Below are 20,050 nucleotides of genomic sequence, written 5' to 3' on the forward strand. Positions count from 1 at the left end.
AATAAATGCTGGTATATCCAGCGCATTGTTGGCACCGCAGGACCAGAAGGCGGTGACCCCCCGGACCTGGCTTTCACTATCTTGTGTGCGTCTATTATTTCTCAACCTGCCAATCCACCTGGGAACAAAGAGAGAGCCCCGATGCAATGTGGGCTGCTGGCCAGATCCCTCAATAACTTGCCATTGAGGGAAAATATTTCTCAAGTTTAAACCAAAGAAAACAAAAAGCACATGATGATATATAGTCCTAATAAAATTTTATTGAGAACTAGTAAGTCAAATACTTTACAGAGCATAGAAATACATATGATCCCAGCCTTTCCCATTAAATGACAACATTGGGGTAGTTTCCCTGAATATCCCAAACAGTTTGCTTTATAATTAGAGAAACAGTTCGTCTACAGCTCAATAGTAAACACAGGAATGAGGTGCTCTTATTTAGCAGAAGCAGAAATGAAATTGGAATTCAGTGTAAATAATAAAGGACTACAGATGAGTTCTAGCAGCCAAAGGAGTATATGTGTAAATAGTCACTCTTCACATTTTCTATTTCTAAAGTAGCTAGTAAAAGGCAGGGCATCATAAGATCAGACAAAAATTAACCTGAGGACATAGTAGCAGAGTATGTCTCTCAATTCAGTTATTAAGGAAATGTTAATAAAGAAAGTAACCCTAGATCCACTTTTACCTAAAACTCTACCTACCATAAAGGTTTCTGATGCCAAATAATTGGAACTGACATCAAAGATGAAAAGAGAGAGCCACATGACTCAGGATTAAAGACTGACAACTCAGGCCACACCACAGTCCATGGTATCTATGGAAATAGGATAATGTTAACATTTTTTACATGATGAAAAGGTAACTATTTGCAATTTCGAAATTACTATAGAAACAGAAACATGTGACAGGGTAAATGAACACCGCTTGACAACCTTTGAAGGCGTTATTACCTAGTCCCTGTACAGAGATAACAGATGGTATTGAGTTTTCTAGGAACCAACTTATGGGAAAGATTTTTAAAGAGGAAAAATACCTGAGAGAAAAATACAAACTAGAACTGAAACAATGATGCCACTTCCTTTTAAAACTAAGAAGCCTAGTATAAAAGTTTCTTTAGTTACTACCATGTTGTTAGGGGATTGTCTCTGCGTTGTAGGCTTTGCCTGAATTTAAAATCCCATCAAAACTTTTTTGCTCTTAAACATAAATACAACAAATAGCATACATATAAAATTGTGCCAGTTTAATAAGTTTTGAAAAGCTTAAAAAAAACAAACTTGAATTGTGTTTGTGTGGATGAATTTGCTAACAGATGACAGTAGCTAACCCATTTATGCTGGGGGTTGCAATTTTTTGTGTGAAAAATCAGACCTTGGCAATGACTTTGAGCAGTAGGATGTAAATGACTCCCACAAGCTTAGCGTTCCAATAATGGAACACTAGGCATAAATGGGTTAACAAGAATCTTATTTGAAATGTTCTTCTCCATGCCTTGAAATCTTCCTGGGGTTAAGCATTGCTATCACGATGCTTGGAGAACTGTGATCACGTCTGCTCTGGCTCAGAGAAAGTGTTATTTTTCCCTTGCTTAGTAACACAGCTAAAAGCATAGGCACAGTAGAGTAAGACATTTAACTAAACCAAATGAGCTTTATTCTTTCAAGCTGAACACCCCAGGCAAAGGCAAATTAGCTTTGCTGTGCACTACTTTTACTTCTTACTGTAAGTGCTGATATCGCTGATTGAAAACTTTCACTAGAAAGGCAGAGCATGCACATGCTTAGCAGCAGCACTTCAGCAATCTGAGAGGCACAAGGTAGTGCCAACTTACACAAGTCACAGAAGGAGGAAGCTGATCCTAGAAACTGAGCAGTGGGCTGCTTTTTTAAATCCTACTGCCAGTGGCCTTTAAAGGGTCAGTTTCCAATAATATTAGCTCTTTTGGTGCTAAACAGGAGATAATAGGAGACTGCCACCTGCAGGAACCAGTACATACTCAGTGGGGATTTTGTTTGAAGTTCCAATAAAAATAGCATGTTTTTGTGACCAAGAGAGCTGTGAAATAGGCACATTTAAAATACTTAGACCCTGTTATTTTAAAGCTACAATTTTTTTCTTGCAAAATCAGTTGCAAAGAGACAAAACAAGCCAGGCAAAGGCAGTAATAGAAGGAGTAGAAGCTGATGAGTCAAAACACTTGTACAGAATTTGAAGCACCAGAAAGTCTTTATCTACTACAGAAAACCTGATTCTGTGGTCTCAGAAACTGATGAATTGTTAAGCCTAGGATACGCAAAGATGCATTTGTTCTAAGCATGAACTCTGGATAATACCTCCTCAATAAAAGGCATTTCTATTAAAAGCTTAGTTTAGTGTTTTTGTTCAAGTTATTGGTTAAATAGTATTCCCTTTCTCATCCCCCCTTTTTAAACAGAAGTAGAATACTGTACTGTTTAGTGAAAAGACCAAAGTTCAGATAAATTGATAGGAAGGAAAATATTTTATGGCTTATACCAAAGAGTCAGCACTAATGCACAGTCACTGTAAAAACCCAAGTTAAAGTTTAGAAAGTCAGTCAGAGTGGACTGAAATCCTAGGTCAAAGCATATTCATACATAGAAAATTGGCTTCCTGATCTTATTTGAATACTGGAAAACAAACATATTTAAATAAAGAGTTCCAAAAAACTCAGATTATTTTAGAGAAAACACAGACTGTTATTGTTAGCTTATCTTGAACTAACCTTCAACTCAGAATTTTCACAATGATCATCATGTTTTATAAGTTTTTGATTAAAAGTGTTGGCTTCTGAAGGCTGTATGCCTTACCGACAAAAACAGGCAAATTTGAAAGTATGTTTACCTCTAGTCCAAATAGGCATCAAGAATTTAAAAAATGATATTTAGGTCCCAAGTCCAGATTGCAACTCTCGGAATTTTTCTCCCAGGAGCATTTAGTTATATTTCTGTCCCCTTTCAAAATGAACCACCTAGAGAAAAGCAAGTCATAAAATTGCCCTGCAGTTGGAGGAAAAATATTAAAGGTAAGTGAAGTGCAATACCCAATAATAGTCACATATTTATCTTTATCTATATTGAGTTTCTTTAAAACATTTTTAGAATAGTAACAGATGGTTATATTCATAAACTTAAATAAGATTTCCTCCAAGTTCTGGAATATATGTATACAACCTCAAAACTCTGTACATATCACTCACTCTCCCTTTAGGAAGAAATGGAAATTAAAGTTAAAAGACTTCCTTGGATACTTCTAAGTAAAAGTAAATGATAATGGAAAGGAACTAAATGAAAGACAAATTCTGAAAAAAGCTAACAAAATCAAGTCCACAGTTTGACTCTTTGTTTCCTTGGAAAGCAACGAAAGCACTTAGCTTGGGTTTGAATATACAGAAAGGGTCATGCAGTGAGTTGCAGATGGCATGCTTTCCTTTCAGAGTTCAAATGCAGGGAACCTGGCTTTTGTGGGGACTAGCAGGTCGGCCAGGAAATATATTGTTCCAGCCATTCCTGAAGGAAGAGAAAGAGGCAAAAGTTATTATACCAAATGACTCTATTTCACAGGATGGTTTTTTTCCCCCATATCCTTATTGACAAAAAAGGTCACAGCATTTCAGTCTATTCAAACACACAAACATCAACAAAGGGTGCCCACCAGTGACAGCCTCATCCCTAAGGTCTGGATCAAGGCCACACTGGAGAGTGGGGGTGTCCTCCTGGCCCTCCTCCTTCGGCATCCTATGGCTTTTTCCTCACCTCACTGACACCCCCCGAGAGCAGTTACAACTCTGCAAAAATGAAGGAGGGCTCCATTTTTTAACATTAACAACATTACACTATTAACGGCAATGATTTAAATGAAGTGTGAATCTATGTTTACATACACTGCAGTTCAACATTAGAAGAGATCACTAGTGAGGTGCTCAGCCTTATATCCCGGTGGAAGACTGGAGAAAGAATGGAGCCAGACAAGTTCAAGTCACAGCCCTGCCATTTACCAAACGTAAGCTCCTGAGCCTCAGTCTCCTCGGCTATGACATGAAGGTAGTAGTGCCTGTAAGTTTTTGCTGAATGATTTATGACGGCATCTGCAAAATGCCCAACATATGCCTGGCTCCATAAAAGGGAGTCACCTGATGACTACCAGTATTGGGACTGTGGTATTACATGTGCTAATTGATTTTTAATATCGATTTAGCATATTAGGAAATAAAAACGTAGTTTAAGAATAATTATAAAATTTTTTGCTAAAACTTAAATTCAAATACATTAATTACCAAGCAGAGAAGTAGATGCTGATATTATAAGGCAAATAAATAAAGTGTACAAAATACCTTCAAAGAGAGAGAAAGGGGTGTCTGGTGTTCTGCATCCATGTTCTCCATACTCTAAGCACCATTCAGCAAACTGAAAATGAGACCAAGTTAAATAAGTATAGTGATTTCTTCCAGAGACCCCCCCAAAAGTTAAGAGGTTGTCTATACAAATTACTCTGAAAAGTCAAACACTACCTTCACATCAGAGAAAGGAGATTAATGCGGAGAAAAGGATGGTTTGAAAGAGAGTACACAGCATGGGAGGAATTTAATGAGCTGTCTGAGTCTCATGTATCTCCAAGGTTATTCAAGAAGAAAGGCACAAAATCACCCTACATCTTTATTTTTTTCTCCCATTAATGCTGTTGAGTAGAATTATGTCCCTTTAAAGGAATCCTAATTTAATTGAAAAGCTTTTCAAGGTTTTCCTTAAATAACTGTATTTGTTATCCAAGACCTATGGTTTTAGGGATAAATGAATTAAATCAGATGAACTAGAACACTTTCTACAACCTCCTGAAAGACTTTTTTTTTTTTTTTTTTTTTTTTTTTGAGATGGAGTTTCACTCTTGTCACCCAGGCTGGAGTACAATGGTGTGATCTTGGCTCACTGCAACCTCCGCCTCCTGGGTTCAAGTGATTCTTGTGCCTCAGCCTCCAAAGTAGCTGGGATTATAGGCGCCTGCCACCACACCTGGCTAATTTTTTGTCATTTTAGTAGAGACCATGTTAGCCAGGCTGTCTCGAACTCCTGACCTCAGGTGATCCGCCTGCCTCGGCCTCCCAAAGTGCTGAGATTACAGGTGTGAGCCACCGAGCTGCTTTCTATTTGGTGGTTCTGACTCCTACCTTACAGGCCCTATACAGGTACTTCATATCCTGCGTGAGGTTGTAGAGTGTCAGGAAGGCATAGGCATTCCCTGCAGAACCGTGGCACAGCCCATATCCCTTCTTCAGCAACCCATATTGCCAGATCACATCAGCACACTGATAGGCATCACAGAGATACTTTTCCTCTCTGAATACCTGCAGAGGCAAACGACATGCATTTTATTATACGGGATATAAAAGAAGTTCCATTGATATTCCTTCCTGATAGATAAGGAGGAAAGAGGGAGATGGCTTGGCAAGAAAGGGTAAAGGATTTAGTGACAGAGGGATGTGTTATATTGCTAGTGACAATTACTAAAATCGACTAGTTTGGCTTTAAAAAAAACTGCATGACTATAGGTACAGTCTAAGCTTTCTGTGCATGTGTGTTTGTTTATGTGGGTGTTACTGAGGAAGCAGCATTATTTAATTTGCAACTTGCTTTTATCATGAGTGACTTTCCAAAGAACACATGCTATCTTCTTTGTAACTCTGATGCCCTCTTCACTATTAGGAAGTTTCTTTACACACTGGAGAAGAACAACTGTTCTTTATTAAATATGCAGTCAGAAAAATAGAGATAGACCTTTACAATCTTTTACTGCCTCCTATATCTTCATCAAAGACTTGGGAAATATTCTGAGTAGATATTTTTAATATCTCATTGCAACCTAAGTGTTCTTAAAAGTAGGATAAGGCGGTTTAAAAAGTTTTTCTATTATTAATATATCTAATGCTCTGAAATGTAGAATATGATACACTAAAAGCTTATTTATGAGATTCCAGTGCCCAGCAATAGTCTGAAGAGTTGTAATCTGTTGATTCGGCACCAATGGTCATAGATTTTTTTTTTTCTCAACTAAAACTCTTCTTTGATTGCAGTTCTGTGAGGGCATGCTTTTTATTAGTGTTATTTATGCACTACAATGGAATCATACAATATTTGTCCTTTTATATCTGTTTATTTCACTTAGCATGTTTTCACGGTACATCCACGTTGTAATATGTATCAGAAAGTCATTCTTTTAATAGAATAATAATCCATTGCATTGTGATATGTTCCATTGTATATATGACATTTTCTTTTTATTATTATTATTATTATACTTTAAGTTTTAGGGTACATGTGCACAATGTGCAGGTTTGTTACATATGTATCCACGTGCCATGTTGGTGTGCTGCACCCATTAACTTTATCAATTCATCTGTTGATGAATACTTGGATTATTTTCACCTGTGGCAATTATAAATAATGCCACTATGAATGCTGGTGTATAGCATCTGTTTGAATTCTTAGTTTTGGTTCTTTTGAGTACACACCTAGGAGTGGAACTGCTAGATAATATGCTGGATCATAAACAATATCTCATTGCAACCTAAGTGTTGTTTAAAGTAGGATATGAAACAATGCCTGCTATGGTACAGATAGATGGTGAGAATGAATTATAATTCATTTAGTAAAGTGATCTTAGGTCCCACAAGAGATTTATTTATTGTTCCTTTATGGATTAGGATAAAACTAATTTTAAATTATAAATTTTTGGTTATTTAAAAAAATTTATTTCAAAAATACACACAGTACCTTATAGGCCTGGATGAGCATGTAGATTACCCCAGGGGCACCATGGCACCAATGGACAAGCAGATCTCGATTATCACCTATACATGGAGGGTAATTGCCAGAAGGGAATTTCAGGTGGCAGACGTAGTCTACACTGGGCTTGACCAAACTATGTAACTTCCCTTGGCTCACTTGAAGGCTGGGCTAAAAATGAGAAGGAAATTATTAGTTCTGCTGAAGCAAATAAACCTTCCTAGGTCTCAGTATATTTAAACCAGAAAAAAAAGCATGGCTAAGAGGAAATGGAAGGTCATCAAGAGGTTTTGGATTTCATCCAATTTTTCCACCTATTGGATGCCTTTATTTTAATCTTTTGTGATTTCATTTAAAAATTTTAAACAATGGGACAAAGTAAAATTGCTATCAGTTAACTCTTAGGGCCTTTTGTATATATTGCTTTTCTTTTTTCTTTTTATTTTTTGAGATGGAGTTTCACTCTTGTCACCCAGGCTGAAGTGCAATGGTGCGATCTTGGCTCCCTGCAACCTCCACCTCCTGGGTTCAAGTGATTCTCCTGTCTCAGCCTCCCAAGTACTTGGGATTACAGATGCCTGTCACCACGCCTGGCTAATTTTTCTATTTTTAGTAAAGACGGGGTTTCACCATGTTGGCCAGGCTGGTTTTGAATTCCTGACCTCAGATGATCCGCCCACCTCGGCCTCCCAAAGTCCTGGGATAACAGGCATGAGCCACTGTGCTCGGCATTTTGTATATATTGTTTGTCAATATTAATTGTTATCTACATACATATAAGTAATTTTCCTAAGTCAATGCCTATGAATGTGAGTGTAAGAGAAGTTTCCCATGGTTTCAATATATAAAGCAAGCTTTAAAAGTCACAAAGAGATGTACTAGACAAACCAAGCATGACTTTTGTTATTACCTTTAGAGAAGAGATAGGTGGTATTTTCAATAGAAAAAGGGTACTAACGTTAAGAGACCTGGAATCTAGATTCCAAACTACAGCATGCCTCTAGATCAAGTCTTTTTGCAGAGGATTTAGGACTGATCTAAATGCCACATTATTTTGACATAACAACGTACAGATCCATAGGACATACTGACATACAGCATATGAGCCACCATTTTTGATACACGTTTTAGTTTCTCCTTTTGGTCCTGTTCTTAATTCTATGACTGCTAATGTCTTTAACAGATTCAAAGTGCTGTTTTGCTAGGCAAGGTGTGGGGCATGTGGTGGTGAGGGGTGGGCAGTGGTGTGAAGCACAGGCAGGAGGCGGTCGTGGTGAGGTCAAAGTAACGCTGACAATACGACTTTCACAAGATTCTGAAAGTGCACTGAGTTATTTAGAAGACAGATTTCATTTTATACAAAGAATAGCATTTAAGCTCAGATTGTTACAGTAGAATGAGTGGACTCTCCTCAAACTTGCAGGAATTACCCAACATGGCCTAAAAATAATGATGTTTTATTTTATGTTGATGAAGGGGTACCTACTAGAATAGACTTTCAGGATTAAAAATTAAATCATTTCAAAGAGATGATAACCTGCAGATGGAAAAATCAATACTTGGGTTTTCAGAGTTCTTACTACAGCTAACATGAGGAGGCAGAGTATGTCTCCTGATTATTTGTTTCAATGAAAGTTTGATGAGGCTGTCTAGTCACTATGTCTCCTGATTATTTGTTTCAATGAAATTTCCATAAGGCTGTCTAATCCTCTTTGGAGAGGGCCTCTAATATGTTTGATTCTAACTAACCTTGAAACTTCAGAAGACTCTTCTTTCCTGAAAACTTTTAGGAATCTACATTTACTACTGGGAATAGAGACGAAGATATGTACCAGAAAAATAAAGAAATTTAAGTCTAAATGTCAACATCCTAATTATATAACCTCTAATTGAAAAGTGTAGAATACGCCAGTTAGTCTCTGATTGCCACTAACACTCAATGTGTGACTCTGCATTCAAAAGTATTAATAATCTTGAGTTTTTCAGTTCTGTTGTCCTTGTTTATTTATAGGTAGAGGGCAGGTCCAACACTGATCTTGTATTATAAGAGCCAGCTACTCAAAGAGCTGGTAGTATGTATATCCAAGCACTCCTGCTGAACACGTTAATGAAACACTTTTCTTTATGCCACAGTGTGCCTTGGGAAGGTGACAGGGGTACTCTGCTGCCATTAAAAATCAATTTTCTTTGCCATGAATTCTTATTCAGAAGTGCCAATTTCTCCTTAAAGAGTGCTTCATAAGTCCCCCAAAATGATGCTCTCCTGAGAAGTCCTCTTCTGATCTCTCCCAAGTTATGTTTGCTGCAGTAAATTCTATCTGTCTTTAGTCTATTTGACTTTGGTTGATGTGCCCCAATAGTATTAGATCCTAAGAACTGTTGGGCAGAGCATATTCAGCTGTTTTTCAGGTAAGTAAAAGTCTCCTCAGCTTTGCTCTCTAAGTGAGCATTAGGCAACAAGCGCTCATTTGTTTTCTATTGATTTTGTTCTTATTCCTGGAATTTGTTGGAATCAGTTGTGCCTTTTAATGTGGAATAATATTTTTAATTCAAAGCACTGGCTGAAAGAGCAGAGGCACTTCATACAGAATTATAAGTCAAAATACTTTAGTCTGCACAAGTGGCACTAAGTGGGCAAGCAGGTCACCTGCAAATCAAACATCATCTCAAAATGCAGGGCCTGTAATGTTTATGCACTTTTAAAGGCACCTTCGTAAACGTTACTTTTGTTTGTCTACGACAAGTAATTACAAGGAGATTACTGTAATGCAGTGGTTGACAGAATGACAAACTAGAACTAGAATATCTGTTTTCTCACCCATTATAGTACATGGGTCAGGAAGGACATTTTAAAGTTTCACCATAATCACTCCTTACCTGCATCAGGTAGTAATAAATTCCAGCCAGGCCATGAGCAGCCCCTACATAATATTCCTGGTACCATTCATACATCAGTGGAGACTTTGCTGTGAAGTTTCTCTTCCTAGCTAGGTTTTCTCCAGAGGTTAAAATTGTTTCACAAATCTACAGGGAGAAAAACCAACCAAAATAACAAGTTAACTGAACAAAAACCTTCCTGGAGGGGTAAAGACGTTTTTGCTAAGAGGTACTGGGGAACATGACAAATTAGACAACAGCTTATAGCCAGGGAAAGGCACAGTTTAATTCTCCATCAGAGAAGTGTGTGGGACTATATTTAGCCTAGAAGGGGGAGGGCATAGAGCATTTTGAGCTCTTTGCATTACAGTTTACAAGAGTTCACCTGTCAAAGAAAAGCATAAACTCCTCTAGGCACCACCAAAGGAGATCCTCCATCTGGGAGGTGAAATTTGGCTCTAATCCTCTTTGGAGAGGGCCTCTAAATTCTGAAATGAGCAAACTGGCCTTCTGACTCTGAGTCAAAAATGTTTCCAACAGCACTCGTAGAAAGCTATTGGTTCTTGGACTGTGCCCAACCTTTAGAGGTCCAGATACACCTTCCTTTATATGGAATGTGCTAACTACAGAGGCACAAACAATAGTTTAAGCAGGTAGTAAGTAAATGGGATCCTAAAAAGACTCCTGAAAACACAAAAACGTGGTACCTGCTGAATATGGCTTTGAGGAATCTTTTCCACTCCAAAGTTCTTATTGACAAAAAGAAGAGCATAGATGTAGCCTATTCGCCCATAGAGCATTTCATTTGGAGCATGAGGATCAATCTTATTTAGGTGAATTAGCCTAAAAATAAAAATACATGCCCAAAATAATTTGAAAGGAACCAGGTATTGGTGTATACTTAAAAATGGTACATTGAAAAAATATACATGCACACAAAATATGTATTTATACATATATAATATCTATCTATAGAACAGTCACGGTTCACAGATTACCCCCTCTATTAAATTTTTTCACTTAACAATGGAACTGACAAATACATTCATAAAATGAAAGAATACAAACGTATGGCTGAGGCTATCTGAAATCTCCCTAGTTCCTCATGGAGGCAGGCCCTAAGGCGAGTATTTTAGCAGTTGGGGTCAGAGAAGCCAAGAACTGCTGGCTCTTAGGGCATTTAGCCTGGAGAAAGGACTAAGTCAACACTCAAATGGCCCATCATCTCCTTCCTTGGTTTATTTCTTAATGTGTCACCAGGCCTACCTGAAGTAGGTCTCATCTACTGCAGTCAATAATACATGTAAAATTTTTTTTTTTTTTTTTTTTTTTGAGACAGTTTCACTCTTCTTGCCCAGGCTGGAATGCAGTGGCGTGATCTCGGCTCACCGCAACCTCCGCCTCCCAGGTTTAAGCGATTCTCCTGCCTCATCCTCCCGAAGGGCTGGGATTATAGGTACACACCACCACACCTCGCTAACTTTGTATTTTTAGTAGAGACGAGATTTCTCCATGTTGGTCAGGCTGGTCTCCAATTCCCGACCTCAGGTGATCCGCCTGCCTCAGCCTCCCAAAGTGCTGGGATTACAGACGTGAGCCACTGCAACTGGCCAATACATGCAAATATTAATAGTTACAGAGGTGTCAGTCAGGTCTCCATCTCCTCAGTCTCCCAGCCTTCTAGTTCTCCTCAGAAATCACCATGGTTACCATTTTTTTGTGTGTATTCCTAGATTTTATGTACACATAAGCATAAATATACATATGTATAAATATTCTACAGCTTGCTATTTAACAATACATCTTGACAATGGTTCCATAACAGCATGCAGAGTAGTCACGTTCTTTGTAATACTTGCATAGAACCCCACTGAATGAATGTATTATAGTTCATTCAGTCCCTACGGATAGACTCAGTTCAGCTTCTCATAAAAAGTTACTTTCAGTTCTGGTTTCAGGTAAGATGGAGCAAGCATGCTCTGCACCTTGTGTCTCCCTCAAAATGTGGCTCTAAAACCTGGACAGGATAGAGCAGCTATCTGAGGTCCCTGAAAAGCAAACGGTAACATGCAAAAAGGGGAAGAGGACAGGAATCTGAAGTAGCACCAAACCAGTGGTGAGTTTACCATTTTTTCTCTCTGGTATTCCCCTGGTCTGAACCCAGTACAGCCCAAAACCCAAAAGTAGGCACAAGTAGGCTGATAGAGACCCAGCAGGAGCCCTCTAGTGCTGTCTGAACAAAGAGAACTCCTAATATCAGAGAGAATGGGTTAACCCTCCATTTTTCTTTATTTTCCTTTTCTCAGTTCTCTTGTGCCCCAAGCTACAAGCAATCTCATGCTGGGAGCAGGTGAGAAGACAAGGGGAGCCCTGGGAGCCTAAACTCTGAGGGAGGGAAATTTCCCCACAGATTGGAGGAACTGTCTTAGGAGGAACAGTCTTAGGAGGGGGTTATAAGACCCCACTGCTTTACTTCTCTGTCTTCCACATCACCTGGCCCCAGATGCATGCATAGTCATAGACATGGCACAGCAGGGTCATCAAAGCCCCAGCCTTTTCATCAGAGACCAAAAGGGGAAGCCTCAGGAACCAGCAAGTAGGGGAGAAGATCACAGAGGGAAGTCAGTTTAGGAAAGTAACCATCTTTGGTAGTTTTACCTCTGAGAATGTTCCCTTTTTGCGGGGAGGGGAGTGGGCAGCAAATATGATAGGGAAGAAAAATGTCCTTGCTATTTCGGACTTTTTGTCACATGAAATTTTGAAGTGCATCTCAATCATCCCTAAATTAGCCTATACATTTGATATGATCCCATTTAAGTTAAAACATTTTAATTTTTGGTGAAACTTAACAAAATGATATTAGCACAAAGAGCCAATGAAACTCTGGAAGAAAGTAGTAATGAGACTTTCTAGCCCTAACAAATGTTATCAGGTAGCTTCTGACACTAAATCTTTGTTCTTAAAATTTTTCATCTGTGAAACAAATAGTCCCTTCCGGTTTAGAAATTATCTTGTTTATCTATATGGAAATTTAATTTTAAAGTAGTTAAGCAGAAGCAGTGTGCCGTGCCGGTGCATGTCTGTCATCTAACTTCAGTCTATACACTAGGGATGGTTAATTGGCATTTGAAGTAACAAACATCAGGTCCCTCCAACCCCCACCCCAAAGTGATGTATTTGAAGTACTCTAAGCAGCAGTCAACATTCAGAGGTACTCAGCACTGAAGTGCCTCTTTTTCATATAGGAACTTTATCAAAATCTACACCAGATAATTTGTTATTATTAAGGAAGGATAGAAAATGGTTTTTCATTGGTAGAGTGAGTGGTAAAGATGGGCTGGAGGTTTGGGAGATGGTATGGGCTTTCCCACTCTTTGATGAATAAAGTCTAAGAAGAGCTTGAGGGCAATGCGACTTTCTCTGAGCTACAAAAACAGGGTAGGAGACTGTCTGTATGTCTAAACAGTATCTTCTAAAGAGTATCTTCTTCCTAAAGTGTTTGCACAGTTGGCAGAATTGGGCACCCACTTGTGCTTTCATTTGAACATACTCAGAAGGTAGGGGTACAGCTGAGGGGGTTTACAGCTTCTACTGCCAATCTCTGGAGACCACCAATATTTACAACAAAAACAAAATCAAACAAAATCCCAAGCAAACAAAAACCTAACAATTGTTACCACCAGGCTATAGATACAGTGAGTGAAAACATCCTAGCTCAGCAGGGAGAGCAGATATGAAAGAGAACAATCTTCCTCTCCCATCTCCCTCTCCACTACTTCCACACGCTTGTGGTGAGGGGGGAAAACATTTAAAATGAAGAGGATAGGTTTTAAATAAGCAGAATGAGATGACTTTAGTGAGTGAAAGTGGCTGACAATTATGAAAGAAAGACTGAGAGAAACTTATGAAGGAGTCTTTAAGGGAACTGCAGGAAAGGAGGGGTTGAAAACACATGGCTAGTTGCAGTTAGTGAAAAAGTTTAAACTTTTTCATATTATTTCCTCATCAAATTGAGGCAACTCAAATTAGTTAAATATGCAAATGCTGGCTCATCCATTTTTTTCTTCTACAAATATAGGCAACAATTCATAGTGAAACAGTGGTTATCTTAGGAAGAGATATACTGAGAAATAGATAACCAAGAAACTTGGCTAGAGGTTTCTTTCCTTTTTCTTCTAATACATTTTCTTGTATACTTTGACCTTTTTAAAACAACAGGGCTTATGGATAGAATTATGGGCCATTTTGTTTTCTATTTCGATACCATATATATCTACACAAACACGCTCCCTTAATTTTTAAAAGTAATTTTTAATTTTTTAATAAGAATTTTAAATTTTTAATAAAAACATTTATTAAGAATTTTTTTTCTCATGCCAGAACTGGGAGCTCAGCAATGTTGGGGCCATAAGAAAACAAAATCTGTTTATTAGATACAAACTCAACTGTTACAGTAAACAATGAATGTCTCAAGTTTGATATGAACCTATTTTTAATATAAATGTGTCAAATCATATAGAATTTCAATATAAAGTACTTTTGATTTACTTTTGCAAAGACTGAAAGAACTATGCAAAAAAATTACTGTAATTTTTTTTAAACACACACTGCTCTATGAAGACTTACACAGAATTACTGCATTGATTCCAATGATATTCCAACTGAAATAAAATATTTGAACCATGGCATTAACTCCATTCCTTTTTTGCCAATGTTATGACATACATTACCACTAGGTGGCGATATATAATTAGCATTCCACTTACTTTGCAGCCAAACACATTTGCATTTGGAACATTCAAAGTAGGTAGCAAATACTTTTCAAATATTTATCTAAAATACAGTATTGCTCAGAGCATCTTATTAAAACAATACAGTTTAGGGTAATAAAGGAAGTATATCCCTTTTTTTCTGGATTTGAATTCAAATCACTAAAATTCATTAGTTGGGTTCGATGATTACTAGGACTTAACTGCAAGTTGTACATGCTATATTCTCAAGATAAAATAAAGAAATGATATCACTGATAAATCATAATGGTTATTTTATGTGTTTTCAGAAACTCTCAAACTAACAACCACTTTGTTGCGGCTCCATTTATTTGTTTTGATATGTTGATATTAATGCAACCCATCTTTAGAAGAGATAAGCAAGTCACTGAAATGTCACTGAATAAAGAATAAAGACACACAAACAGGATAGTTCTGTTCCACTCCTCACAGTACTTCCTCAGGGTGTTACTGGGGAGAGTTTCTGGCCTCGTATTATCAAAAGGTTTGTAACTTTAAAAACAGATGTCCAGTGTCTGGGCAGGGCATCTCTGAAAAAAAGGCAGCAGCCCCAGTCAGGGGCTTATAGATAAAACCCCTATCTCCCTAAGACAGAGCACCTGGGGGAAGGGGTGGCTGTGGGCACAACTTCAGCAGACTTAAACATTCCTGCCTGCCGGCTCTGAAGAGAGCAGTGGATCTCCCAGCACAGTGCTCGAGCTCTGCTGAGGGACAGACTGTCTCCTCAAGTGAGTCCCTGCCCCCCTGCCTCCTGACTGGGAGATAGCTCCCAGCAGGGGTCGACAGACACCTCGTACAAGAGAGCTCTGGCTGGCATCTGGCAGGCGCCCCTCTGGGAAAAAGCTTCCAAAGGAAGAAACAGGCAGCAATCTTTGCTGTTCTGGAGGCTCCACTGGTGATACCTAGGAAAACAGCGTCTGGAGTGGACCTCCAGCAAACTCCAGCAGACCTGCAGCAGATGGGCCTGTTAGAAGGAAAACTAACAAACAGAAAGAAATAACAGCAATATCAACAAAAAGGACATCCACTCAGAAACCCCATCTGAAGGTCACCAGCATCAAAGACCAAAGGTAGACAAATCCACGAAGATGGAGAGAAACCAGTGCAAAAACGCTGAAAATTCCAAAACTAGAATGCTGCTTCTCCAAAGGATCACAACTCCTTGCCAGCAAGGGAACAAAACTGGGTGGAGAATGAGTTTGACGAATTGATGGAAGTAGGCTTCAGAAGGTGGGTAATAACAAACTCCCCTGAGCTAAAGGAGCATGTTCTAACCAAATGCACGGAAGCTAAGACCCCTGAAAAAAGGTTAGAGGAATTGCTAACTAGAATAACCAGTTTAGAGAAGAACATAAATGACCTGATGGAGCTGAAAAACAAAGCACAAGAGCTTTGTCAAGCATACACAAGTATCAATGGCCGAATCGATCAAGCAGAAGAAAGGATATCAGAGATTGAAGATCAATTTGATGAAATAAAGCATGAAGACAAGGTTAGAGAAAAAATAATAAAAAGGAACAAAAGCCTCCAAGAAATAATGGACTATGTGAAAAGACCAAACCTACATTTGGTGTACCTGAAAGCGATGGGGAGAATGGAACCAAGTTGGAAACACTCTTCAGGATATTATCCAGGAGAACTTCCCCAACCTAGCAAGACAGGCCAACATTCACATTCAGGAAGTAGAAAGCACCACAAAGATACTCCTTGAGAAGAGCAACCCCAAGACACATAATCGTCAGATTCACCAAGGTTGAAATGAAGGAAAAAGTGTTAAGTGCAGCCAGAGAGAAAGGTCGGGTTACCCACAAAGGGAAGATCTCTATGGATCTCTGTGCAGAAACCCCACAAGCCAGAAGACAGTGGGGGCCAATATTCAACATTCTTAAAAGAATTTTCAACCTAGAATTTTATATCCAGCCAAACTAAGCTTCATAAGCAAAGGAGAAATAAAATCCTTTACAGACAAGAAAATGCTGAGAGATTTTGTCACCACCAGACCTGCCTTACAAGAGCTCCTGAAGGAAGCACTCAACATGGAAAAGAACAACTGGTACCAGCTACTGCAAAAACATACCAAATTGTGAAGACCACTGACACTATGAAGAAATTGCATCAACTAAGGGGCAAAGTAACCAGCTAGCATCATAATGACAGGATCAAATTCACACATAACAGTATTAACCTTAAATGTAAATGAGCTAAATGCCCCAGTTAAAATACACAATCTGGAAAATTGGATAAAGAGTCAAGACCCATAGGTATGCTGTATTCAGGAGACGCATCTCATGTACAAAGACACACATAGGCTCCAAATAAAGGGATGGAGGCATATTGACCAGGCAAATGGAAAGCAAAAAAAAAGCAGGGGTTGCAATCCTAGTCTCTGATAAAACACTTTAAACCAACAAAGATCAAAAGAGACAAAGAAGGCCATTACATAATGGTAAAGGGATCAATGCAACAAGAGCTGAATATCCTAAATGTATATGCACCCAATACAGGAGCACCCAGATTCATAAAGCAAGTTCTTAGAGACCTACAAAGAGACTTAGACTCCCACACAATAATAATGGGAGACTTTAACACCCCACTGTCAATATTAGACAGATCAACGAGCAGAAAATTAACAAGGATATTCAGGACTTAAACTCAGCTCTGGACCAAGCAGACCTAATAGACATCTATAAAACTCTCCACCCCAAATCAACAGAATGTACATTCTTCTCAGCACATCACACTTATTCTAAACTTGACCTCATAATTGGAAGTAAAACACTCCTCAGCGAATGGAAAAGAATGGAAATCATAACAGTCTCTCAGGCCATAGTGCAATCAAATTAGAACTCAAGATCAAGAAACTCACTCAAAACCGCACAACTACATGGAAATTGAACAACCTGCTCCTGAATGACTACTGGGTAAATAACGAAATTAAGGCAGAAATAAATAAGTTCTTTGAAACCAATGAGAACAAAGACACAGTGTACCAGAATCTCTGGGATACAGCTAAAACAGCGTTTAGAGGGAAATTTATAGCACTAAATGCCCACAGGAGAAAGCAGGAAAGATCTAAAATAGACACCCTAACATCACAATTAAAAGAACTAGAGAAGCAAGAGCAAACAAATTCAAAAGCTAGCAGAAGGCAAGAAATAAGTAAGATGAGAGCAGAACTGAAGGAGATAAAGACATGAAAAACCCTTCAAAAAAAATCAATGAATCCCAGAGCTGGTTTGGTTTTTTGAAAAGATCAATAAAATAGATAGACCACTAGCTAGACTAATAAGAAAAGAGAGAAGAATCAAATAGGCACAATAAAAAATGATAAATGGGGATATCATCACTGATCCCACAGGAATATAAACTACCATCAGAGAATACTGTAAACATCTCTATGCAGATAAACTAGAAAATCAAGAAGAAATGGATAAATTCCTTGACACATACACCCTCCCAAGACTAAACCAGGAAGAAGTTGAATCCCTGAATAGACCAATAACAAGTTCTGAAATTGAGGCAGTAATAATAGCCTACCAACCAAAAAAAGTCCAGGACCAGACAGATTCATAGCCGAATTCTACCAGACGTACAAGGAAGAGCTGGTACTATTCCTTTGAAACTATTCCAAACAAGAAAAAAAGGGACTCCTCCCTAACTCATTTTATGAGGCCAGCATCATCCTGATACCAAAACCTGGCAGAGACACAACAAAAAAAGAAAACTTCAGGCCAATATCCCTGAAGAACATCAATATGAAAATCCTCAGTAAAATACTGGCAAACCGAATCCAGCAGCACATCAAAAGGCTTATCCACCATGATCAAGTCAGCTTCATCCGTGGGATGCAAGGCTGGTTCAACATATGCAAATCAATAAATGTAATCCATCACATAAACAGAACCAAAGACAAAAACCACATGATTATCTCAATAGATGCAGAAAAGGCCTTCAGCAAAAATTCAACAGCCCTTCATGCTAAAAACTCTCAATAAACTAGGTATTGATGGAATGTATCTCAAAATAGTAAGAGCTATTTATGACAAGCCCACAGCCAATATCATACTGAATGGGCAAAAACTGGAGGCATTCCCTTTGAAAACCAGCACAAAACAAGGATGCCCTCTTTTACCACTCCTATTCAACATAGTATTGGAAGTTCTGGCCAGGGCAATCAGGCAAGAGAAAGAAATAAAGGGTATTCAAATAGGAACAGAGGAAGTCGAATTGTCTCTATTTGCAGATGACATGATTGTATATTTAGAAAACCCCTTCATCTCAGCCCAAGATCTCCTTAAGCTGATAAGCAAAGTCTCAGGATACAAAATCAATGTGCAAAAATCACAAGCATTCCTATACACTAATAATAGACAAAGAGCCAAATCATGGGTGAACTCCCATTCACAATTGCTACAAAGAGAATAAAATACCTGGGAATACAACTTACAAGGGATGTGAAGGACCTCTTTAAGGAGGACTACAAACCACTGATCAAGGAAACAAGAGAGGACACAAACAAATGGAAAAACATTCCATGCTCATGGATAGGAAGAATCAATATTGTGAAAATGACCACACTGCCCAAAGTAATTTATAGATTCAATGCTATCCCCATTAAGCTACCACTGACTTTCTTCAGAATTAGAAAAAACTACTTTAAATTTCATATGGAACCAAAAAAGAGCCTGCATCGCCAAAAGAATCCTAAGCAAAAAGAACAAGGCTGGATGCATCATGCTACCTGACTTCAAACTATACTACAAGGCTACAGTAACCAAAACAGCATGGTACTGGTACCAAAACAGATATATAGACCAATAGAACAGAACAGAGGCCTCAGAAATAACACCACACATGTACAGCCATCTGATCTTTGACAAACCTGACAAAAATAAGCAATGGGGAAAGGATTCCCTACTTAGTAAATGGTGCTGGGATAACTGGCCAGCCATATGCAGAAAACTGAAACTGGACCTCTTCCTTATACTTTATACAAAAATTAACTCAAGATGGATTAAAGACTTAAATGTAAGGCCTAAAACCATAAAAACACTAGAAGACAACCTAGGCAATACCATTCAGGACATAGGCATGTGCAAAGACTTCATGACTAAAACACCAAAAGCAATGGCAACAAAAGCCAAGATTGACAAACGGGATCTAATTAAACTGAAGAGCTTCTGCATATCAGAAGAAACTATCATCAGAGTGAACATGCAACCTACAGAATGGGAGAAAATTTTTGCAATCTATCCATCTAACAAAGGGCTAATATCCAGAATCTACAAATTTACAAGAAAAAAAGAAACATAACTCCATCAAAAAGTGGGCAAAGGATATGAACTGATACTTCTCAAAAGAAGACATTTATGTGGCCAAGAAACATATGAAAAAAAGCTCATCATCACTGGTCATTAGAGAAATGCAAATCAAAACCACAATGCGATACCATCTCATGCCAGTTAGAATGGCCATCATTAAAAAGTCAGGAAACAACAGATGCTGGACAGGATGTGGAGAAATAGTAATGCTTTTACACTGTTGGTGGGAGTGTAAATTAGTTCAACCATTGCGGAAGACAGT

The 20,050-nt window shown here is 38.4% G+C and overlaps 1 protein-coding gene across 3 annotated transcripts in view; it reads right to left on the bottom strand.

The window, feature by feature from the left end:
- Positions 1 to 240: 240 nt before the first annotated feature.
- The window catches only part of LANCL1 (LanC like glutathione S-transferase 1), a 45,891-nt gene continuing 26,081 nt past the window's right edge, over positions 241 to 20,050 (bottom strand). For all 3 annotated transcript variants that reach the window (XM_055290480.1, XM_055290481.2, XM_055290482.2), the window contains exons 5-10: positions 10,385 to 10,520; positions 9,678 to 9,824; positions 6,789 to 6,971; positions 5,186 to 5,362; positions 4,355 to 4,427; positions 241 to 3,530 (exon numbers count right to left, since the gene is read on the bottom strand). In XM_055290480.1, coding sequence (XP_055146455.1) covers positions 3,454 to 3,530; positions 4,355 to 4,427; positions 5,186 to 5,362; positions 6,789 to 6,971; positions 9,678 to 9,824; positions 10,385 to 10,520 — 793 coding nt within the window. In that variant the 3' untranslated portion in view covers positions 241 to 3,453. The remainder of the gene's footprint in view (positions 3,531 to 4,354; positions 4,428 to 5,185; positions 5,363 to 6,788; positions 6,972 to 9,677; positions 9,825 to 10,384; positions 10,521 to 20,050) is intronic.

The sequence above is a fragment of the Symphalangus syndactylus genome, chromosome 8, assembly GCF_028878055.3.
Source record: "Symphalangus syndactylus isolate Jambi chromosome 8, NHGRI_mSymSyn1-v2.1_pri, whole genome shotgun sequence".
Lineage (NCBI taxonomy): Eukaryota > Metazoa > Chordata > Mammalia > Primates > Hylobatidae > Symphalangus > Symphalangus syndactylus.